Here is a 19,440-nt window from a genome sequence, read left to right as displayed (position 1 = left end):
ACCTAAAATCATATGTTTTAAAAATCAAATAACTTTGGAGAGAAATAGCCTGAGAAGTCTCTTCACTGTAGGAACTTCTGTTTTCTTGAAACCAGAACCATAGCAAACAGCTATTGTAGCTTTGACTCCTGGTATGGTTTTCCACATCTCCTCACAATGTTGAAAACTTTAACCAAGTAGTAAATGATATCTTTTGAATATTTTAAAAAAACTTTATAGTGCCAGCGACCCATGTAGCTCAATTCCTGGTTAAAAGAAAAGGAACAGCAGAATTTAGAAATGTTGGTAGTTGATGGTTCTCGAGGGATTCACTGTGAAATAACCCACAGCAAAAAGAAAGGGTCATGGTTCAAGCCCACATTGTTTTATTGAAATGCAAATTCAAAATGTTTGGTTTTGCTTCTTTTTAAAGACACAATCAAAAGAAACTGACTAACCATTTCTGGATTTAATGGAATAAATAAGAAACAAAAATAAACTCCTTGACCATTTACTCATCCTTCCAAATCTGAATTACGACTCTCATCTTAAAGTTCAAAGATGAGAGTTAAATCAAAATTTTGATCTCTATTTGTATATAGAAAAGAATCATACTTGGCTGTTCACACTGCCCTCTAGAAAGAAAGTCTCCTCTACCACATTCAGGAAACTGCTATGTCCTTTACAGGCTATATGAGGCTGTAGTGGCTGTTGAAACAGTCTTACACATCTGTCAGTAAATTCAGTGCTATTGTGTATCTGTCTCTCCTGCTTCAATGTCCAATTTATTTTCTTTATTCACTGGTTGTTACATCAGAAACAATAGAAAATGTTAGCTGAGCAAACTCTTCAACATAAAATACAGGATACAAAAGTGAAAATGACTATTTGTTCTTTCCAAATTCAGTTAAATAACAAAATCTACTACAAGTCAGAAGCTATACCAAATGTTTTGGGCACAAGCTCTATGCCTTTTCTCTAATGTTTCTAAGTAAGAATGAACATTTCTGAAAAGCTAAAATAATATATTTTTTAACATTCTCTGAACATTATGAGGTGTCAGTAATTTCATAAAGCCATCTATCAGTCAGTCCCCACAATAATATACACCAAAAAAGAATTCAAGGGTAAACTGTTTTTCATAGTTAATCCTAAATTAATTTCAAATAAGTTTCTTTAATTTCAGACATAGAAAATTTCAGGAGTCCCATTTTCTTTTTATTTTCTAAAGCTATAATCTCAGCTGTAAGTCTACAGCATTTAGGATATAAATGCCTCATGCTGGAGAGTACTGATCTGAGACGAATAAAGATTTTCATTGAGTTAGAAAAGCTATTTGGTTTTGCTGTATGTGTAAGAACATTAATTCAGGAAGCTATCTGCATGAAAAGAATAAATTATAATTGTCAGAATACAAAAACAAACAAACAAACAAACAATATTGACCCTAGAGTTCTTTGCTTAGTCTTATGTGTCAGTAATTTCCCTCTAGATTGAAACAGCCAGGCAGACTAGGAGTATATAGGGATTTTACTATAACTAATATTTGCTTTACATTTACCCCAAGCCATAGTGTTTGGCATTTAAAACAGCCTAACACTGGAAATTCATTGCATTTTTTCACAAGTGGCTCACTGACTAAAAGAACTCCAGATTTTCACAAATTGTTGAAGACCATAAGAATTCCCATCAAAAATTATAGTAAAAATCACTGTAGAAAATTCTATGGAGCAGCAAAATTCTGACTGTGATCTCAATAAAGGGAGGGTAGGAAAAAAACACCATGTATATTCTAACACTGCTAAACTATAGAAGCCGTCCTTTAATTCTAAGTCTGTGACTGTTCTCATAAACTCTGAAAAAGGGAAGTCTTTCTTATGGCGGTAGCTGTCCAAATGTATTCCAAGCTAAGTCATCATTTTGAGACATATTACTCTCCACTTATATAAGCACTGTCAATATGACACTTTAATCAGCTCTTCAGTGATAATCAAGTAATGATATGTGGAAGTAGCATTTAAATTCCTTACTTAGAAGAGGTGAAGCGGGAGTAACCACTACAAAAAAAAACAGCCCTTGTTTATGTGCATTGCATGGCATACTTTCTAAAATTTTAACAAAAGCACAGACTTCTGTTTAGAGTGACCACTGTAGCAGATGGCATATTGTGCATCTCAAAGAGGACAATGTATGGTGGTATCCACTGGGGAGATTAACCTTATTTGCTTTGTACTTTGGATTTCCTCTTATTCTGGCCTGCAGTTCACATGTTCTGTTTAGCGATAAGCAGAGTACAGCGTCAATTGGAATTTGGATTTGGAAATGAAACTTTTGTTATTACTAATATGAGATGCATGACTAATTCCTAGTGTATGCAATAGAAAGCTGACCTGAGGGTCTGCTCTGTTTCCAGTAGCAGACTGATTTTATTTCAAGATCTAAATGAAACTCTTGAGAAAATACTGAATTAAAAGCCCAATTTAATTCATTTTATTGGGGCTGACCTCTCTTGCAGTGGGTCTAAAATCATCAGGTACAGACAAATAAAGAAATTCCCTTGAGTTTTTCCTGTTTCCACTGATGTTTTGATAACAGATGCAGAGGAGAGAAAGCAAAAATAGATTTCACAGTATTTATTTTTGCAATCAAATAAGCTATAAATTAACAAAGCAGATATAGTGACCAGATGTTTTGTAATGATATAAAAAAATAAGACTATTTCACAAAAACTTTATCAATGTATTTCAAAATAAGCGAGTCACTGTACATGTATGTAGTAGACAACTATTATTTTGTAGAATGTACTAGTTTGTCACGTTTAAATAGGTGGTACACTATTTGAGAGTTAATATCTAAACCAGTATCCTAGTTTCCAAGGGATAAATGGAGAATGGATCCACACATCTAAACTGCACATTACAGAAAATCCAAATGTAATTTATATTTAAAAATTATATCTAATAATTGAAACAAACTAATAATGAAATTAAAACTGAGTATCAAACAAAGATCACAACCTCTAGGGAACTTGCTTCAACAGGGGGGTTGGACTAGATCATCTCCAGAAGTCCCTTCTAACTGCCATGATTCTATGATTCTGTGATTTCACAGATCATATATTACTAAGAATCAGTGATTCTAAAATTCCCCCAAAAATAAGTAACATGCAAAGCATGATCTACAGATCCAAGTGAAAATTCAGATTCAAGAATGTAATAGAAGTGAAGGCCAATCTCAAGGGAGAGAGGAGAATTCAAATATCTTACTGACTGTTGAAAAGATCCAAAGAGTAATTCTCTGCTTCTTTTGTCATCCCACAAAACATATACAAATACAATCTGTTTTTCAAAATGTAGTTCAGACAAAAAGAATTTCCCCTTAAAGTTTTAAACTGTGTCTCATGCATTGTGCCTCTGAAGGATTTATGTTTTATAAATGTTTACAAGAAAACTGCGAAGTAGCCAAGGAACTAAATATGCAGATTTTCACAAATAATTGCTTATGAAAATAAAATTAAACACTAGTTTTAGAAGTCTTTTGTTATATGACTACATTACAGCCACTTACTGTGCTTCAGGTAACACACTGTAAAATAAAACTGGTGAAAATATTGTAATGTTAGCCACTGTAAAATAAAACTGGTGAAAATGTTGTATTTATTGATGTAAAAACCACACCTTTTTTAGGTGTTCTCAGGTTTTTATCTCTATATACACCACTAATAGCCGTTTAAGTAGAAATTACCCTGTTACTACCCTACCCAAGGATTTTGCTGACACAAAAATACAGATGATAATTTCTTAAGCATCCTATTCCTTGAATCTAAAATCACTAGTCATTTAGGAATACCATATCTTTGCTAGCTAACATGATAGTCAGTTCCAAAGAATCATTCATTTTTCGTGATCCATGTATGTTGGTACCTCTCTAAAGAAATTAACGTTTACATCTTTGGATATCATTTCATTGCATACTGACGTTGCACCTTCCCTATGGAAGTCATAGTCCGTTATCATTTTTCGGTTAAGGGTTTGTACAGTAATACTATCTAGTGTTGTTTTTAATGTGCATAAGTATTCTTTGGATTACTATCTAAAAGTTAAATTCCATACAACAACAACAAAACATTTAACATACTGTTACAACTGCTAATTTCACATATGCTAAAAAAAATCCTCATGATCACATACAACTTTTAGTAAGAGTTTAACTGCAAGCTATTAATCTTATCAACTAAAAATAAAAGGAAATGGCCTATCTCTTTCCTGTAATCCTGCAATTAAGATGCACTTTAGTTATTAAAGCCAGAATCCCAGATTAATCCTCTAGGTCTGTCACTCAAGCACGCCATATAAGAGCTATGATGATTCTTTTCCTCATCGTACTGACATTTCCATTTTCATCCTTCTGTCATTTATATAAGCCAAACTGAATGGTCACCATGAATTTTAAAGAGCTCAGGTCACTTCAAGGTCTCTCTTCTTGATGAAATTTCAAAAAAAGGAGAAAGGCTGCATACTTAAAATTAGCACCCTAAACAAAGAACTCAAAAATATGGATCATATTTCATTTTTTTCCACAATTTTTTTTAAAATTATGTAGCCATTTTGAATACCAAAATGTCTTCTTAATGGTTAATGATTTTTTTCTTTATGATGAACACAAAACAAGAAGTTATTTACATCCTGAAAGACAATTTAAATACCAAATGTTGAAATACTGTTACGATTAAAAAATCCTCAGCAATAGGTGCGTATATTTATTTGTTTATTAAACACTATTTAGAAAGAGTTTACTCAAATTCTTTGCTAGTCTTGTTACTACAATTCTGGAAATGCAATGCATGCAACATAAGTATTAATGTCTTGCAAAATATGTTATTTTCTTGAACCATGTATGTACTTGGGATAATTGAAAATGCTTTCAGTAGTTATCTCTGCCTGAGTCCAAAAGAAAGTAAAGACCTGTCAAGAATTCTTTGTATTAAATGTGTACACAGCACACAGAAAGAATGGATAAGAAAATGTGTAGGAATTTTGATTCATGTCCAGTTTCATTTTGGAAATTCACATCCTTCCATAATGGTCTTTAATTATGGCTCCAACTAATTCATTAGACGAATTATATACCTAATAGAACAAATTATTTGAAGCATCATTAAAGGAACTAAAAAAACAAAACAAAACAAAAGACAATCTCAATATCAGTACTAAAAATAGAAATGAAAAACTGATTTGTAATTTATTTGCTTTGAAGAATGGGACACAAGTTACAAGCTTACTACAGTAAAATCAGTTTATGCACATGCTACTTACAGCCTTCATAAATATCTGTTGGTATGTGAACTGCTGCATGTTGGTAAGACGTTTGCCGTCGGAAAACAGGATCTTCTTCAAATACTGGTCTGATTCTCTGGCTGCCAGATTCAGTGTCATTCTTTTCAGGCTTTTTAAAAGAAGACATGTAGAGTACAAAATATTACAAAGTATGCTAAAACGATTCCTCCTTTTACATAAAAAACGCACAGACTTTATAGCTAAAATTTTGTATAACTGTATAAATACACTTATTTGTTTCAGGTCCAGACATACTTGCGTATAATTCAATATGAATTACAAGTTACCAACGAAACTCAGTGAAACTAAAAGCTGCAAAAAAGAAGAGTCTAGGATCTTACATAGCCAACTGCATGATCCTAGGCAACTATGTTATCCTTTTATTACTTGTAATAATTTGTACTGAATTTTAAATATAAATACTGCTTATCTTGATTTTTGTAATAACATTTTAAATCACATATCTTAAAATATGATACTGGTAATACACAACTCATAAATAGGTTTTTGAGAAACAGTGTTGCACACATAAGACAGAGAATGGAAATGAAGCTTTTTCATAAGTTCTGACTGTCACAGGTTTTGTTTATTGGTTTATGTAACTGGTAAGTCTTGATGAAGACTACAGCTGCCTGTCTGCTCACTACTACCACCTGCCTGCCTGTCTCAGTTTTCTATCCTCTCTTACCTGCACCACTGCCTCTTGTTTCCTTCCAATCCTCTCAGACATTTAGATTAGGATTTAAAAATTTTGTGAAGCAGAGGTTTGTTTGTTTTTAGTTCAGATACAAAACTGCATGAAGCATGAAAACCAAGGAGGTAGTGAAGAACAAAAGGGAGCTGCTAATGTCTTTGCCAGGCTCAGCTGCAGATGGAATTGGAGTCTCCATGGCATAGGCAGATTGCCACTTAAATTAATAATGAATCAACAAGGATACTAAATGATTACTTAGGCCAGAAATTATAAGCAGTTACATGGATATTTTTAATACTACAGAGTCATCAGTTTTTAAAAATGTAGTACAGTTGAAAAAACAGTGCTGAAAAAGAAGCATCTGTCTGGTGATTCAGGTATACCATGCACTGAAGCTATTCTCTATATACTTCCAATATGTTTATTATCCCTTATCAATATATAGACAGCTGAATTCTAATTCAACTGCAAAGTATTCTGATTAAACCTAAGTTTCCTTATCTGCTTCACCATAGGATGAACTTATCATGGAAAGATGGATAAGTTCAAATGCCTGAAATAAGCAGCTTTATTGTGTAGATTGTGAAGAAGTAGTTTCCTTTGGAAACACAAAGGGTACAACTTGTCCAGAAAGTGAAATCCACTGATTTCAGTAACACAGGAGTTTACATATAAGCTCATTGCCCCAGGCTGCTTTCACAGTCCATGAAGAGAAATAGGCACTTTTGGAGTAAAATTCATCTCATCTCATCTTAATTAGATACCTATTTTTCCATGACATGAATCAAGAAAGAAGTCTCTCCTCCTCCTTTCCATCGACTCCAATAGCTGTAGGTCAGTTAGTCTGGATGTAGATGCCTGCAACATAGCTGTCTAGAATTACGATAGCTATCATATCTTATGCTAAGCGGTTAAGCTTGCTGTTTATCCCTTAACCCAATTCTAATGGATGAGACAGAAGGAAAGACACAATTCTTAATTCTCAAGGTGAAGGATGATATTTTTAATTCATGCAAATCTATTACCAGGTAAAGTCTAAGTCTATAATAACATTAAATAACCTAAATTGATACAACGTGCTAATTACTTAGCATTACTCTCCTTGGAAAATCTAAGGCCAGATGACAGATATTGTTTATTTTCCTGTGCATTTTCACTAATAGTGCCACTAGACACATCTATTTTCCATTTGGAGATTTGGAGTTTGCCAGAGGATTTCTAACTATCGTACTTCTTCATTTCAATTCTTCTCAGAAAGTCATGTTTAAGCTTTGGAATACGAAATAGAAAAATGGGAAATACTTGTACAATGCAATCTAAAATGTTTCAATCCAGTATGCCACTTGCTTAATTCTACCAGAGGTTACATCACTACAGCTTACTTTGAAGTAAACTTGAACTGGTATCAGTAATAGTTTATGTGTTCTGTAATTTGAAATGACACAGAATTTTGATGACTTCAGTCAAAATATTTGAGTCAAATTTGACTTTTTTTTTTTCTTTTTTATTCCTACAGTCTCTCTCTCTATCTTTCTCTCTATCCAGCTATCTATCTGAGAACTAGGATACTATGAAACATGAAATTCTGGAGTTCTTTTCACAAGTTATCTTTTTGCTTCGTGCTGCTCAAGGTAATGAGTGTGTCTAATTCTGTAAATGCATTCTCAACAATTGATCTTATGTATGAAAAGAATTCCCTTACTGTCTGCAAATCATTTGATTAAAAAAATGAGAACACTATTTCTGAAAGGAGTACCAACAACTACAATCTCCTATTGCTTTCACAGTACATTTCAGGAAAAAAAAAAAAAAAGAAAAGAAATTAAACACTGAAGCCATATTATTACAATAAAATATCACACTGAGTGGAGGTCATAAGATTTTTTCCAACAAATTTTCTGTACTAGACACTTGAGAGGGCAGGAGTAATGTAAGATAGAAAGTTGGTAAAACATCAGATCTGTACTAAAGGGTTCTGCATAGAGATTTTGACACTCAGGTATACATTTTCAAATTAGAATTCCTAAAGCTTTTGAACATTAACTTTTATCAGTGCTCAGTGCCATTCTGAGTAATAGAAAAAAACTGAGCCTTCAGTCTCTCCCATAAGTCCTGTTCTACGGAAGAAACTTTGAGTCTACTACCAACATTTGACTGAACTTCAATGAAACAGAAAAGTTTTATGTAATCCAACAGAACATCTTAAATATTCAAATACAAAGTCTACTTTCCACACTTGTAACGGTACACGGAATCACAGAATTGAAGGGGTTGGAAGGGAACTCTAGAGATCAACAAGTCCAAACCCACTGCTAATGCAGGTACCCCACAATAGGTCTCACAGGTAGATGTCCAGACTGGTCTTGAATATATCTCCATAGAAGGAGACTCCACAACCTCTCTGGGTAACCCGTTATAGTGCTCCGTCACCCTTCCCATAAAGAAGTTCTTCCACATGTTTGTATGAAACTTCTTATATTAAAGTTTTAGGTCATTGCTCCTTGTCCTGTCACTACACACCACCAAAGAGCCTGGCCTTTTCCAGTTGCCACCCTCCTCAATTTAGATATTTACAAACATTAATCAGATCCCCCTCAGTCTTCTTTTCCCCAGGTGGAACTGACCAAGGTTACTCCGCCTTTCCTCATACAGGAGATGCTCCAGGCCCTTTGTCGTGTTTGTGGCCCTCCACTGGACCCTTTCTAGGAGATTCCTGTCTTGTTTGAACTGGGGATCACAGAGCTGGACACAACGGGCTGGCATTGGAAGCATTACAGGCAAATGGGTACTGCCCTCAATGCACCACTTCTTGACTAGCAGCCCTAACGCAAGACCTTACACATCCAATGGTTTGTAGTGGGTTCTTTTACAGAAAGTTAGTTTTCAGTTGTCAACTACGTGAACTACAAGTAAGCTACATCTCTATTAGGGGAGAAAAAAAAAATAGGAAGAAAAGGAAAGATGAAAAAGGAAAATGCCAGTGTTATTAATTATTTAAGTTTGGCATTTCTGTGAAAAGTTTGACTGGATTGCTGGTTGTTAAATTCTTAATAACCTCCTAGACTTTGCTTTCAGGAAAATAGCAAAACACCTATTTTCAAGGAATGTAATCTAGTGTATGAATGTAATTAAAATTCAACTCCAACCAATTTCTCTCTCAAGTCAGGAACTGAAACACAATCAATATTGGCACAGAAAAATCCCACATGAGATGGTGGCTGAAGATTAATTTTCTATCTATTTAAACCTGGTCTTCACTGATTGAATTACACTGTTACCTATCACTGACAGTCAGCAAAATATCTTAATGATTTCCCTGCAATGAATCTCTAGACTCATTTCTCTGTCCCTTGTGAGGAAGATAAAATCCATTTCTTCTTCAGTTCACATTTGTGCCAGTTTACGGCTATTTTTTTTTTTTTCCAATAAATATTTTTTTCATGTATCTGCACTATCAGAATAAAAGGAAATTGATGTCACTGATAAGATTTGGGTAAAGCGGATTCTTCTGTAGATGTTTTTTGTGATCTTGCCTAAATCACTTATGGCATGATCTAAAATAAACTGGAGGTTACTTTCCATTTAGAGGGACATTTATACTATAATTTCATAAACCAAATTACTTGAAATAATGCAACTAACTGCTCTCTGAAGGGCTTTGTGAACTTAAACTATGTTATGTTCGTATAGTAACTGGAAGCTTTATGCCAAGAAGTATCATTGAAAGATGTACATAGAAAAGCAAACTATCATTAAATGAGAATAAAACAAAACAGCTTGTAAAACTCAGACACAGTTTAACTCCCATTTCACTGCAATTAAACATATCCTGATGCCTTTTCACAGCACTGAGTTACTTTTTATCATCATCATAGCAATAGGAAGATGACTGGACTTTTTTTTGTATACTATTTTATTTTCTTTCAGTTGACAAGCATTGGTTCACTATGAACTGAAGATCAGGAACAAAATCCTGAAGATAAGAATTCAAATTTCTACTGGGCTTAAGCAGACAGAACTTGCAATTCCGTCCCATCAGCCACAACAACTCTATCATCTCCTAGATACCTCATTAAGTACTGAAAGTATAAGTTGACTGAGTTGGTCTGCTTCTGATACTGAGTTCAGGAAGCTCACAGCCATGAGCCCAAAGCAGGCAATACACCATATGGATGTCTGTGATGTCAGACACACTATTTTGTAAGTGATCTCACAAGTTAAAGCTAGGGAAGTTAGAACAGGTATTAGAATAAAGGACTGAAAATCTCAAGTCACATAAATATTTTGGCAATTAACACAGATTATCTTCACCTGGTTTTTTTGTTTGTTTGTTTGTTTGTTGTTTGTTTGTTTTTGTTTGTTTGTTTGTTTTTTCCCTTCTTCTATACAGGGTGATGGCTTGGGAAAAAAAGAGGGGTTTAAGACCAGAATGGTCACTATGAGTGTTTTTTCCTGTCAGCTTCTAAGGTATTGGAAGCAAGTGTCTACTTCAGCAATGACTTTTACAGTACCTTGACTGGATAAGATGTCATTAGAAACCATGAGGATTATGTGGTCATATTAAAGCACATCTTAATTTAACTGATTTAAACATTTCAAGCCAATCAGAAAAGATCTAGCTAATGACTTAAAAACATATTTTAAAATTCATAGCCTCCTTCGAATCACTCTATTTAGATCCCATTGGAGTACTTACAGTAATAATAGAAGTAAAATTACTAAAGGAAACAAACATATAAATTGCGTATAAAGGTCCTGAAGAATGCTTAGCCAGCATCTGCAATTCCAAGACCAAAACGCACTCTGGATAATTTAGATTTTCCATACAATACCCAAATAACAGGGTACTCTACTTTTATTGGAATAAATTACACTGCTGATCTTTTACTATCTCCACATCTGATTAAAGATAACATCCCTCAAGAATAAGATCTGTTAAATCATCTTAATGCTTCATTGGGAATTACTTATAATACCTAATGAATGTGAACATTTAATTAATTGGATTTTTTCATCTGATGCAGCTGTCTTTGCCATGCTTTGCTAAGTCATTGACTTATCCTGTTTCATAGCACATTCTTATCTTCTGTCATACTGGTTAGAGTCCAGATTTTGTAAATCTTGCAGCATACTAATTGGTTGCTCTTTCTTCTTAATTTGTCAGTCTTCTGTGTCAATAACAACATTAACAACAGTTAAGCCATGCTCTGGGAAAGAGATTAGACTACATGACCTCCAGAAGTCCTCCTTGTCTAATTTTTTATGTGATTCTGCAAGTTAACAGTAATGAAGCTGAAAATACCATACAAACATCACTCACTAATTCATGCTTATATAAAATAAGAACGCAGCTTTTTACTAATTAAATGACAGCTGTATTTAGGCAGATAATAAACATCAAATAAAACACAGAGCCATACACTCACCTCTGAGTTACGTATGGACAATAAAGTTTCCCTGCAGGCTACATACAGTATAATAATTTGAGTTAACTGTCATAACACTGTTCAAGTATATATGATTTTAAACAGAGTTAGTATAGTGAAAACTTAAAACTGTAATACATCAAAAGATGACATGAACAGAGGCTGAGAGGAATTTTAGAAGGGTATTCTATCCAAGAAGAGAAGCACATCAAAAAAGTAAATGGAAAAATAAAAATAAAAATAAAAATAAAAATAAAAATAAAAATAAAAATAAAAATAAAAATAAAAATAAAAATGAAAATAAAAGGGGGGGAGTTGAAGTAAAAAACATGTCAGCTTTAAAATATTGCAAGAACTCACAGGAATTGTCAGTAAAGGAAAATAAATTTTTAAAAGGTCAACTGAAGCCAAGTTCAAAAGTTTTAAAGTCTGGACAACTCTAATTTGTGGGATTCATGTAAAATCACTTGCAATACACACCACAAAGGAAAGCTGCAAGATTAGCTGTAAGACAACTTTTTGCAAACCAACTTTAAAACTCCGAAAGACTAGAAGTCACAAGACAAAAAAATAACTGAAGAAGCTGAAGCAGAGGCAGCACCTGCCAAATGGGTGTTTCTGAAGACAAACCCCAGATTCATCCCAATCAAAGTGACATGACCCTTCCTATTCAGCCCATTTCAAAGTGACATGTCAAAACACTCACACAGCACTTATGTAGAATTGACCAATAAAGAACTCACTAGAAATAGCTGTTTCTAATTCTATAAAAACTCAGATGTTGAAGCTGCTTTTATTTACCAAAAAATGATCACTCCACATTCACTGAAATTGAAATTGTTATAACTCATGCATCTGATATTAGTAGGAAATATCCTCAAGGAAGCAATTTTCCATTAAACTGATGAATCACTCACTTTAGGGCTGATTTTTGATATTTGATGTGACATAAATTTAGCCTCCATAAGGAGAATTCAAGATCTGCTCTTTTGTGCAAATTTGCCTTTGAGGTAGGATTCTCCACGTTAAGAACCTCTTCATCTTTTTTAGGACATTGACAACTACAGTTATCACTTTTGCCATTATTATTTCATAACTCTGTTTCACAGGTAGGAGGTAGCTTTGGGGCAGTCATATATTTCATTATCATGCATTTTTCTTTGCAGCCTTGAAAATATATTCATTTGGGAGAAGAGGAGAGTTGTGCAAATTGGAATAAAAGAATATAAACCTGACACACAGGTTTTTTAATCAGAATACAGAAAAAAAAAAAAAAAAAAAAAAGCAAGAACGCTTGTTCCCTGTGGCAATAGAGCATTTTAATTTCAGTAAGGAGCTTAAAGAAATACCTTTTCCTATGAGTTGGACTCGAGCTTTCTTGTAATAACTTGAAATAGAAAGACCTGAGTTCTCACAATGACACTTGGTAAAAGACACACATTCCTAAAAATTTCAGCTCAAATGTTCATTTTCCATAGTATGGCATTCAAACTACACTGTTAAAATGGTAGTAACAGATTTCAGATATGAAAGAGGGAAGTACACAGCAAAAATACTGGTGTATATACTTTTCTAAAGGACCTAGAAGTCACGTTAACACGAAATTGCACTCCAAAATATGCATTATACCTAGTCTAAATTAGTCCAAATTTAAATTTACTTCTGGTCACTAATACCATAAAATTATAAAGCACCAGATATCAAATCCAGAGTATGTTCAGACTTGGTTTCAACTAAACCTGGCTGTCTCACTGTCTGACTCATTTTTACTGAGTTAATCATAACTTCAGAGTTTACTTTGCTATACTAGATACCATATGTTAGTAGAGAAGAAACATGCCTGTGTAAGTCTCTAAGCAAAGACTCAACAGGTATCCAACAACACTGACAGTACGCCTATAAATGAGTGTCTCTACTAGTGAAAAACAATATCTAGGAAAAGTATTTGTTAGATAATCATTCTGTTATTTGCTTACTTCTACCCAATATTTATATTGACCATAAATAAACTTGGGGGGGTGGGGAGGGTTGGGGTAAAAATTACTCTATTTTCTAAATTTAAGAAGGGTATTTTCTAGTGCTAGTGTGGTGATTGGTCCCGATATCTGTCTGTTTTAAAATGAAGACATACATCACATATAAAGAAAATGGGTTACAGGTTGCCCATGTTTAACAAGAAGGACTAGAGTACTCTAAAAAAATACCCAGAGAGAAGTAGGAAAAAAAAAAAAAAATCATCATTACTATTATCAATGTACAAAGAACAGCATTTATGCTGCAACTTTATTCTCAAAGGGAGTTAGCATTTCAGATAGCATATGGCTTCCTCACAAGGGGGAGTGAAGAGATAAGCTCTGATCTCTCTCTGGTGACAGCAACAGAACCTGAGGGAATGACATAGAACTGAATTGGGGTATTTCAGATTGGGTGTCAGGGAAAGGTTCTCCACCAGAGAGTGGTTGGGCACTGGAACAGTGTCCCCAGGACAGTGGTCATGGCACTGTGCTGGCTGGAGATCAGGAATTGTCTACGCAACGCTCTCAGACATATGGTCAGATTTTTGGGTGGTCCTGTGTGGAGCCAGCAGTTGTACTTGATGAGTCCAACTTATGAGTCCCTTTCAAACCAGGATATTCTATGATTCTATGACATCATTCCAAAATAACAATGAATCACTAATTTATAAATGCAGTCTAAACCATGTGACAAATTCAAAATAGTGTTCTTAAAAGATTTCTCCCTGAATGCTTCATAAAGTAATAATAATAAGAAGAAAGATTTTCATATTTTAAACAGCCATAGGTATGCTCAGGATTGATCCAGAATCCACACGTTGGCCTGAATCACAGGGTCAAAAATTCACATTTTCTGCAGATACTTACTCTCCAAATGGAATTATAATTCTAGAGCTTTTATGTTAATTACATAACATAAAACCAAAAAGTGCTACTACCACTTATTAGTACATGAACAATAACATCACATGGAGTACTGCTGTTAATCATGACTGCAATACTAATGTTAGATTGTATAAAGAAAAGAATCACTAATAAATCAGTGGTGTTAAGTGGGGACACAACTCTTGCCAGGAGAAAAAACTGCCAGCTCCCAATTAAAGTCTAATGAGTAAGACCTTTGTGCTGTAAACTTCCAGTGAAGCATGGCTGCTTTAATATTAAAGAAACATTTGTTTATTTGTAATGCTTAGACACTTCAGTTAAATCATGACAAAAATATAGTCTGCTTTTTCCTTAGGCTGTTATATATTTTACAGGAAGGAATTCATAAAAAATATAAGAAGAAAATGCACTACGGTAGAAAAGGAACAAGATGCAAAGAGAAGAACAGAGAAATGATAGGGAAGGAATCAAGGAAAAAAATTAAGCAAATGAGCAATAAAATACATAGTGAATAGCTGGATTACCTGAACCAATGAAAACAGAAACATTTGATTTGGCAAGGTTCTAGAAAGAAGACAGAAAATCACTACACATTAAATGAAGACCATTCCAAAAATGAGAAAAGGAGTGAACAGTGAAGCAAAGATAACTGTAAAAAGGGTGGAGAACAAATGACAAGAAGTGAAAATAAGAAAAACAGGAAAAGCAATATTAAAACCTTTGGGAAAGGGCATACTAATGTGGTACCATTCAGTTGTCCAATAAACACCCTGCATCATTTCTACAGTGATCTGACACAAGTAGTTGACACCTGCAAATGAAAGTACATAACACAGACCACGGTATATCAGATGGAAAGGGATCTAGGGAATAGGACTGTGAATGAAACCCTGAGAGACCTGTATTAAATTACAAGTTTTGCCATTATCTTCCTATGTGATACGAAAAATGAGAATATAATACCTCCTACCTTGTTGTGAAGATAAAACCCATTAATTATCATGAAGTGCTCACATATTACAGCACTGTGGGGGAAATGAGCAAGTAGAATCTAATTACTGCTGTAGTATAAAGTGTAAGAAAGTTATATTACTGACTCATGGATTAAGAGGTTACAGATTAAATGTTAAATGTTAAAGACCAAAGAATATACTTATTTTTCCTTAAAGTCCAAGTAAACACTGACATTAGATTCTAAAAGACTCATCTAGACTACAGATAGAAAATGAAAGAGAAGGATTTTCTGAATGTGGTACAAGAGCAGGAAGAAAGTAAATAAAATACAGTGAAGAATATTAATATACACTAGAAAATAATACACCAACTTAAGATAGAGGATTGTTCCTCTTGTAAAGGTATAATTTTAAAGGATTAGCAGAGCTAAGACAAGAAAGCAGGATCCATGAGATGAATTTCTTCTAATTTTTAAACATTTAAAAGTTATGATTTAAAAGATCTAAAGAGAGAAACATGTACCTGGAAGTCATTCAGATAACCTGTGTCAAATACTTAGCTCAGAATAAACTAAATAGCTAAACCCAGTGACTAGGTTAATCTAAGATACCTAATTTTAAAGAAAAAAAAATAGCGGTACTAATTATTCCAACTTTTACTTTTAGAAAAAGCGTCAGGTAGTATGACTAAATCAAGGTCTATGGCATAAAAGAACAGAAAGTATGAATTTCTTACAAGACAAAAAATGGATGGTAGAAGCAATTTTACTAGTTAGTGTTTCAGAAAAGACTCATTTAAAATCTCTGCCTATGAAAAAGGTGCTAAGTTGTCTCATCTGTTTCATTTACACTCATTGCCAAGATTTCCATAACTAAAATATCTGATTTGCTTTAAGACAATCTACACATAAGGTAATGGACGTGTAGGATGACTAATAAGGCATGTGAGTGCCTTCAGTGCCCCAACACACCCCATCAACAGTTCAGTTCAAAACTAAACTGTTGGAGATCCCACTGTGGAGGTACCATTAGGTATATGAAACCTAATCTTCCTTTTCCTTCCCTCTTTATTTGGATAATAGAGGTGCGCTACTCTAAAGAACAATCCCAAGCAAAGGCTCTAGTTTATGTGATGCAGACCACTTTCTTTGTTGAGTACAAGGTTGTCTTCCTAAGATGAAATTAATCTTTATGAACATCTTCTTTGCTCATAAATGCCCAACAATCTGTCGATTTTCAGCTGTATTAGTGGGACATTTTATTTTCTTATTACCGCTTGTATTAGAGCTTAAGGAGGATAATTTTTAGCATCACTATGAAATGTTCATCTTTATTAAACAACAAGAAAAAGAATTTACAGTATGTTTTACTAGAACAAATACAGGCCTTAGCAGAAAGGCTGAATCAACAAGTAGGATCAGTAGCTAAGATATTTATATAAAACTCATAGGGAAATTGCCATCAACTCAGACAAAAAAAAACATCTAATCAGATAGCCAAAAAGGCATAAATGCTACATTGTTACTTGTTTATTGACAGGTTGGCTGTGACTAACAAGGAGCTGTTTTTAACTCAACAATAATGATTATTACAACGTTCATTCTAAGAGTTTAAAAAGTTAAAAAAAAATAAGAAAAAATTAAAAAAACAACCTCACAAAAATAAAAATAGGGGTTCTGGTGAAATAAAATTGTTTTCTCCAGAAGGAAAAAAATATCTGAAATAAAGTCAAAGATATAAACTGTGGAGCAAAATTTACTTTTCTGATTTGCCTAATCAATTTGAATTCACCTCAAGACCTTTCCTAATACCATTTGCATCATAACAGATGCAGCAGGTTTTTTTATTTCAGACCATGATTTACCATTGCTGTACTATATGGTACATTTACCTTCAAAAGCTAAATGAACTCCAGTTTCATAAGTAATCTGTACATGAAATACTAGTGAATCCAATCAGAAGAAACCTATCTTTCAAATTAAGGTTAGTTTTAAGGCATACACATTTCAGAACTTGAGACAATTGATTTGTTTGTGGTATCTGAAATCCAGTACTCATAATTCTATATAAGCATACCAGATAGTTTTGCTTGACATGATATATGCACCTTCTTTAATTGCCTTACAGCAGAAGCATCAATTACAATAGTGATGCCATCAATCTCTAAAGAATACTTGATTAAAAAGTGCGAATGATGCATGCTGGCACTTCTGGTTAATACATTTACAAACTCTTTTCCATGGCTTTATAAATTAAATCTATAATGAAGACAGGAAGTTGTATTATCTCAAGTGAAAGTAAAGATAAGTTGCCTTCACCCAAAACATTATGATTTTTAATACTTAAAGCCAGATAAGAAACTTCAAATCACTCAATGTAAGAGTTTCAGTAGAACTAGGCACTGAAATCTCAAACATCTTCTCTAAAATTTGAGCCCAGATTTTCAATTTCTCATGACCTTATTACACGCATATGAGTGATCACAAAATGCATGAAAACAGTTACTGAGTAACATTTTCTGTCTGCTTCCCTCTCATGTGGAAGAATTCTTAGAGAGAGTACAGAACAAAATAGTACTCCTAAGTAAATTATTTACATTTTGATTCTCAGATCTTCCTACACATTCCCTGATCAGCAGCTCAAAACAGTGTATGAACAAACCAGGTCTTGAGAATTAGAGCAAAGAATACTATCTTGCTCTAAAGGGAGCCTGTAAAGAAATTTCCAAGTTTATGGTTTTCTTACTTCTGCAAAATATTTAAATGTTTATTTAGTATTTAGTATTTAATTAATCTTTTTAGTGCCTTAATTCTCTGAGATGAAAATTAGGCAATGAAAAAAAAAATTACTTACATCATTCTGATCATCTTTTGCATTGTAATAGATTATATCATTATTCTGTAAAAGAAGAAAAGAGGGAAATTTGTTAAAGTAGGGCATAAATTTCACTAGCAGCGATCTGTACTAAAATACAGAGGGAAAACTGCAATTCTTTATGCATTCTCTTTGAAATACGACACAGTAACATGTTGTATGTAACATTTTGCACTCCCATATTCAACTTAATTATTTGATAATATATCCCTGGGAAATTACATAAGACGTGCTAACAGCTAGAAAAGTACACATTGTGTGGGATGAAATCCAGAGCTCATAAAAGAACTCAGTAAACTCCTTAGTCTAGATGTATGAAGATTTTTACAAGCAATTAGGTGATTTACACATAAGGAAATCCAGCAGATAAAAGAGTGCACAGATATTACTGAGTGTGTTAAGTATTCGCTGCACACATTTATTGGTTTAACTCCCAGAGCAAAGACAAAAATTGGGAAAGTCTAACTGCTTTAGTGTACAATGGAGCATGGGAGCCCTGCAGAAACACAGCACCATATAATTCATACAAAGCAATGAAGGACAATATTACCGATAACCATATTACCAAATCAGTCAGCAAATCAATTCAGTATAATATCTACAGTGGTTTGAAACTTCTGGATTTTCTATGGAATATATTTTTGCTTTCTCTTGAAATGTTTCTGAACCATTTAATAACCCTACAGTTATATTCACTGTAATAGCTTTCCAGTAAATTTAGGTGTTCTACTGTACCTTACAGTTTTTCTTACACTTTTTAGAATGAAAGTAATAGTTATGTGCAACTTTTATGAACACATATACATGTACATATTTTTTTCAAGCCCTAGTAATTGTGAATAAAAAAAGCTAACCTTTGTCACGTCCAGTAGCTTGTTTAAAATACACAACTGAATGTATTCTCTGAAAATAGCCTTATTTCTTTTGGTGGTAAGCAATGCTTTTGGACCACATGAATCTAAACAAAAACTTCACAACAAAATTCTCTTTACTTTTATGAATACAAACAGGAAAGAATGATTTCAGTAATTATTTTTTAAGTGAGCAAGACAAAGAAAATTTCTACTTGCTTTAAAAAAAGTACCTTGACGTGCTACAAGTTCACCTTTATAAATGATCTCTTTTCTTCATAAATAATGATATTGTTCATTCTCATTTGTGACCTTTTTGAGATGCAAACATGAAGTATGTCGTAGATGAGCTAAATGTCAGTATGAAGTAAATGTTGTTAACATAGCCTCATCCTCTTTCCCTCAATATGCACTTTTCCAACTTTCC

General features: G+C 33.6%; 1 protein-coding gene across 5 annotated transcripts in view; it reads right to left on the bottom strand.

The window, feature by feature from the left end:
• The window catches only part of CACNA2D1 (calcium voltage-gated channel auxiliary subunit alpha2delta 1), a 359,566-nt gene that overhangs the window by 138,288 nt on the left and 201,838 nt on the right, over positions 1-19,440 (bottom strand). For all 5 annotated transcript variants that reach the window (XM_025151418.3, XM_025151425.3, XM_025151441.3 and 2 more), the window contains exons 5-6: positions 18,142-18,186; positions 5,295-5,424 (exon numbers count right to left, since the gene is read on the bottom strand). In XM_025151418.3, the coding sequence (XP_025007186.1) occupies positions 5,295-5,424; positions 18,142-18,186 (175 nt within the window). The remainder of the gene's footprint in view (positions 1-5,294; positions 5,425-18,141; positions 18,187-19,440) is intronic.

This window comes from Gallus gallus, chromosome 1, assembly GCF_016699485.2.
Source record: "Gallus gallus isolate bGalGal1 chromosome 1, bGalGal1.mat.broiler.GRCg7b, whole genome shotgun sequence".
Classification (NCBI taxonomy): Eukaryota; Metazoa; Chordata; class Aves; order Galliformes; family Phasianidae; genus Gallus; species Gallus gallus.
The sequence above is the reverse complement of the archived record's forward strand: the minus strand, read 5'-3'. Positions and strand labels throughout refer to the sequence as shown.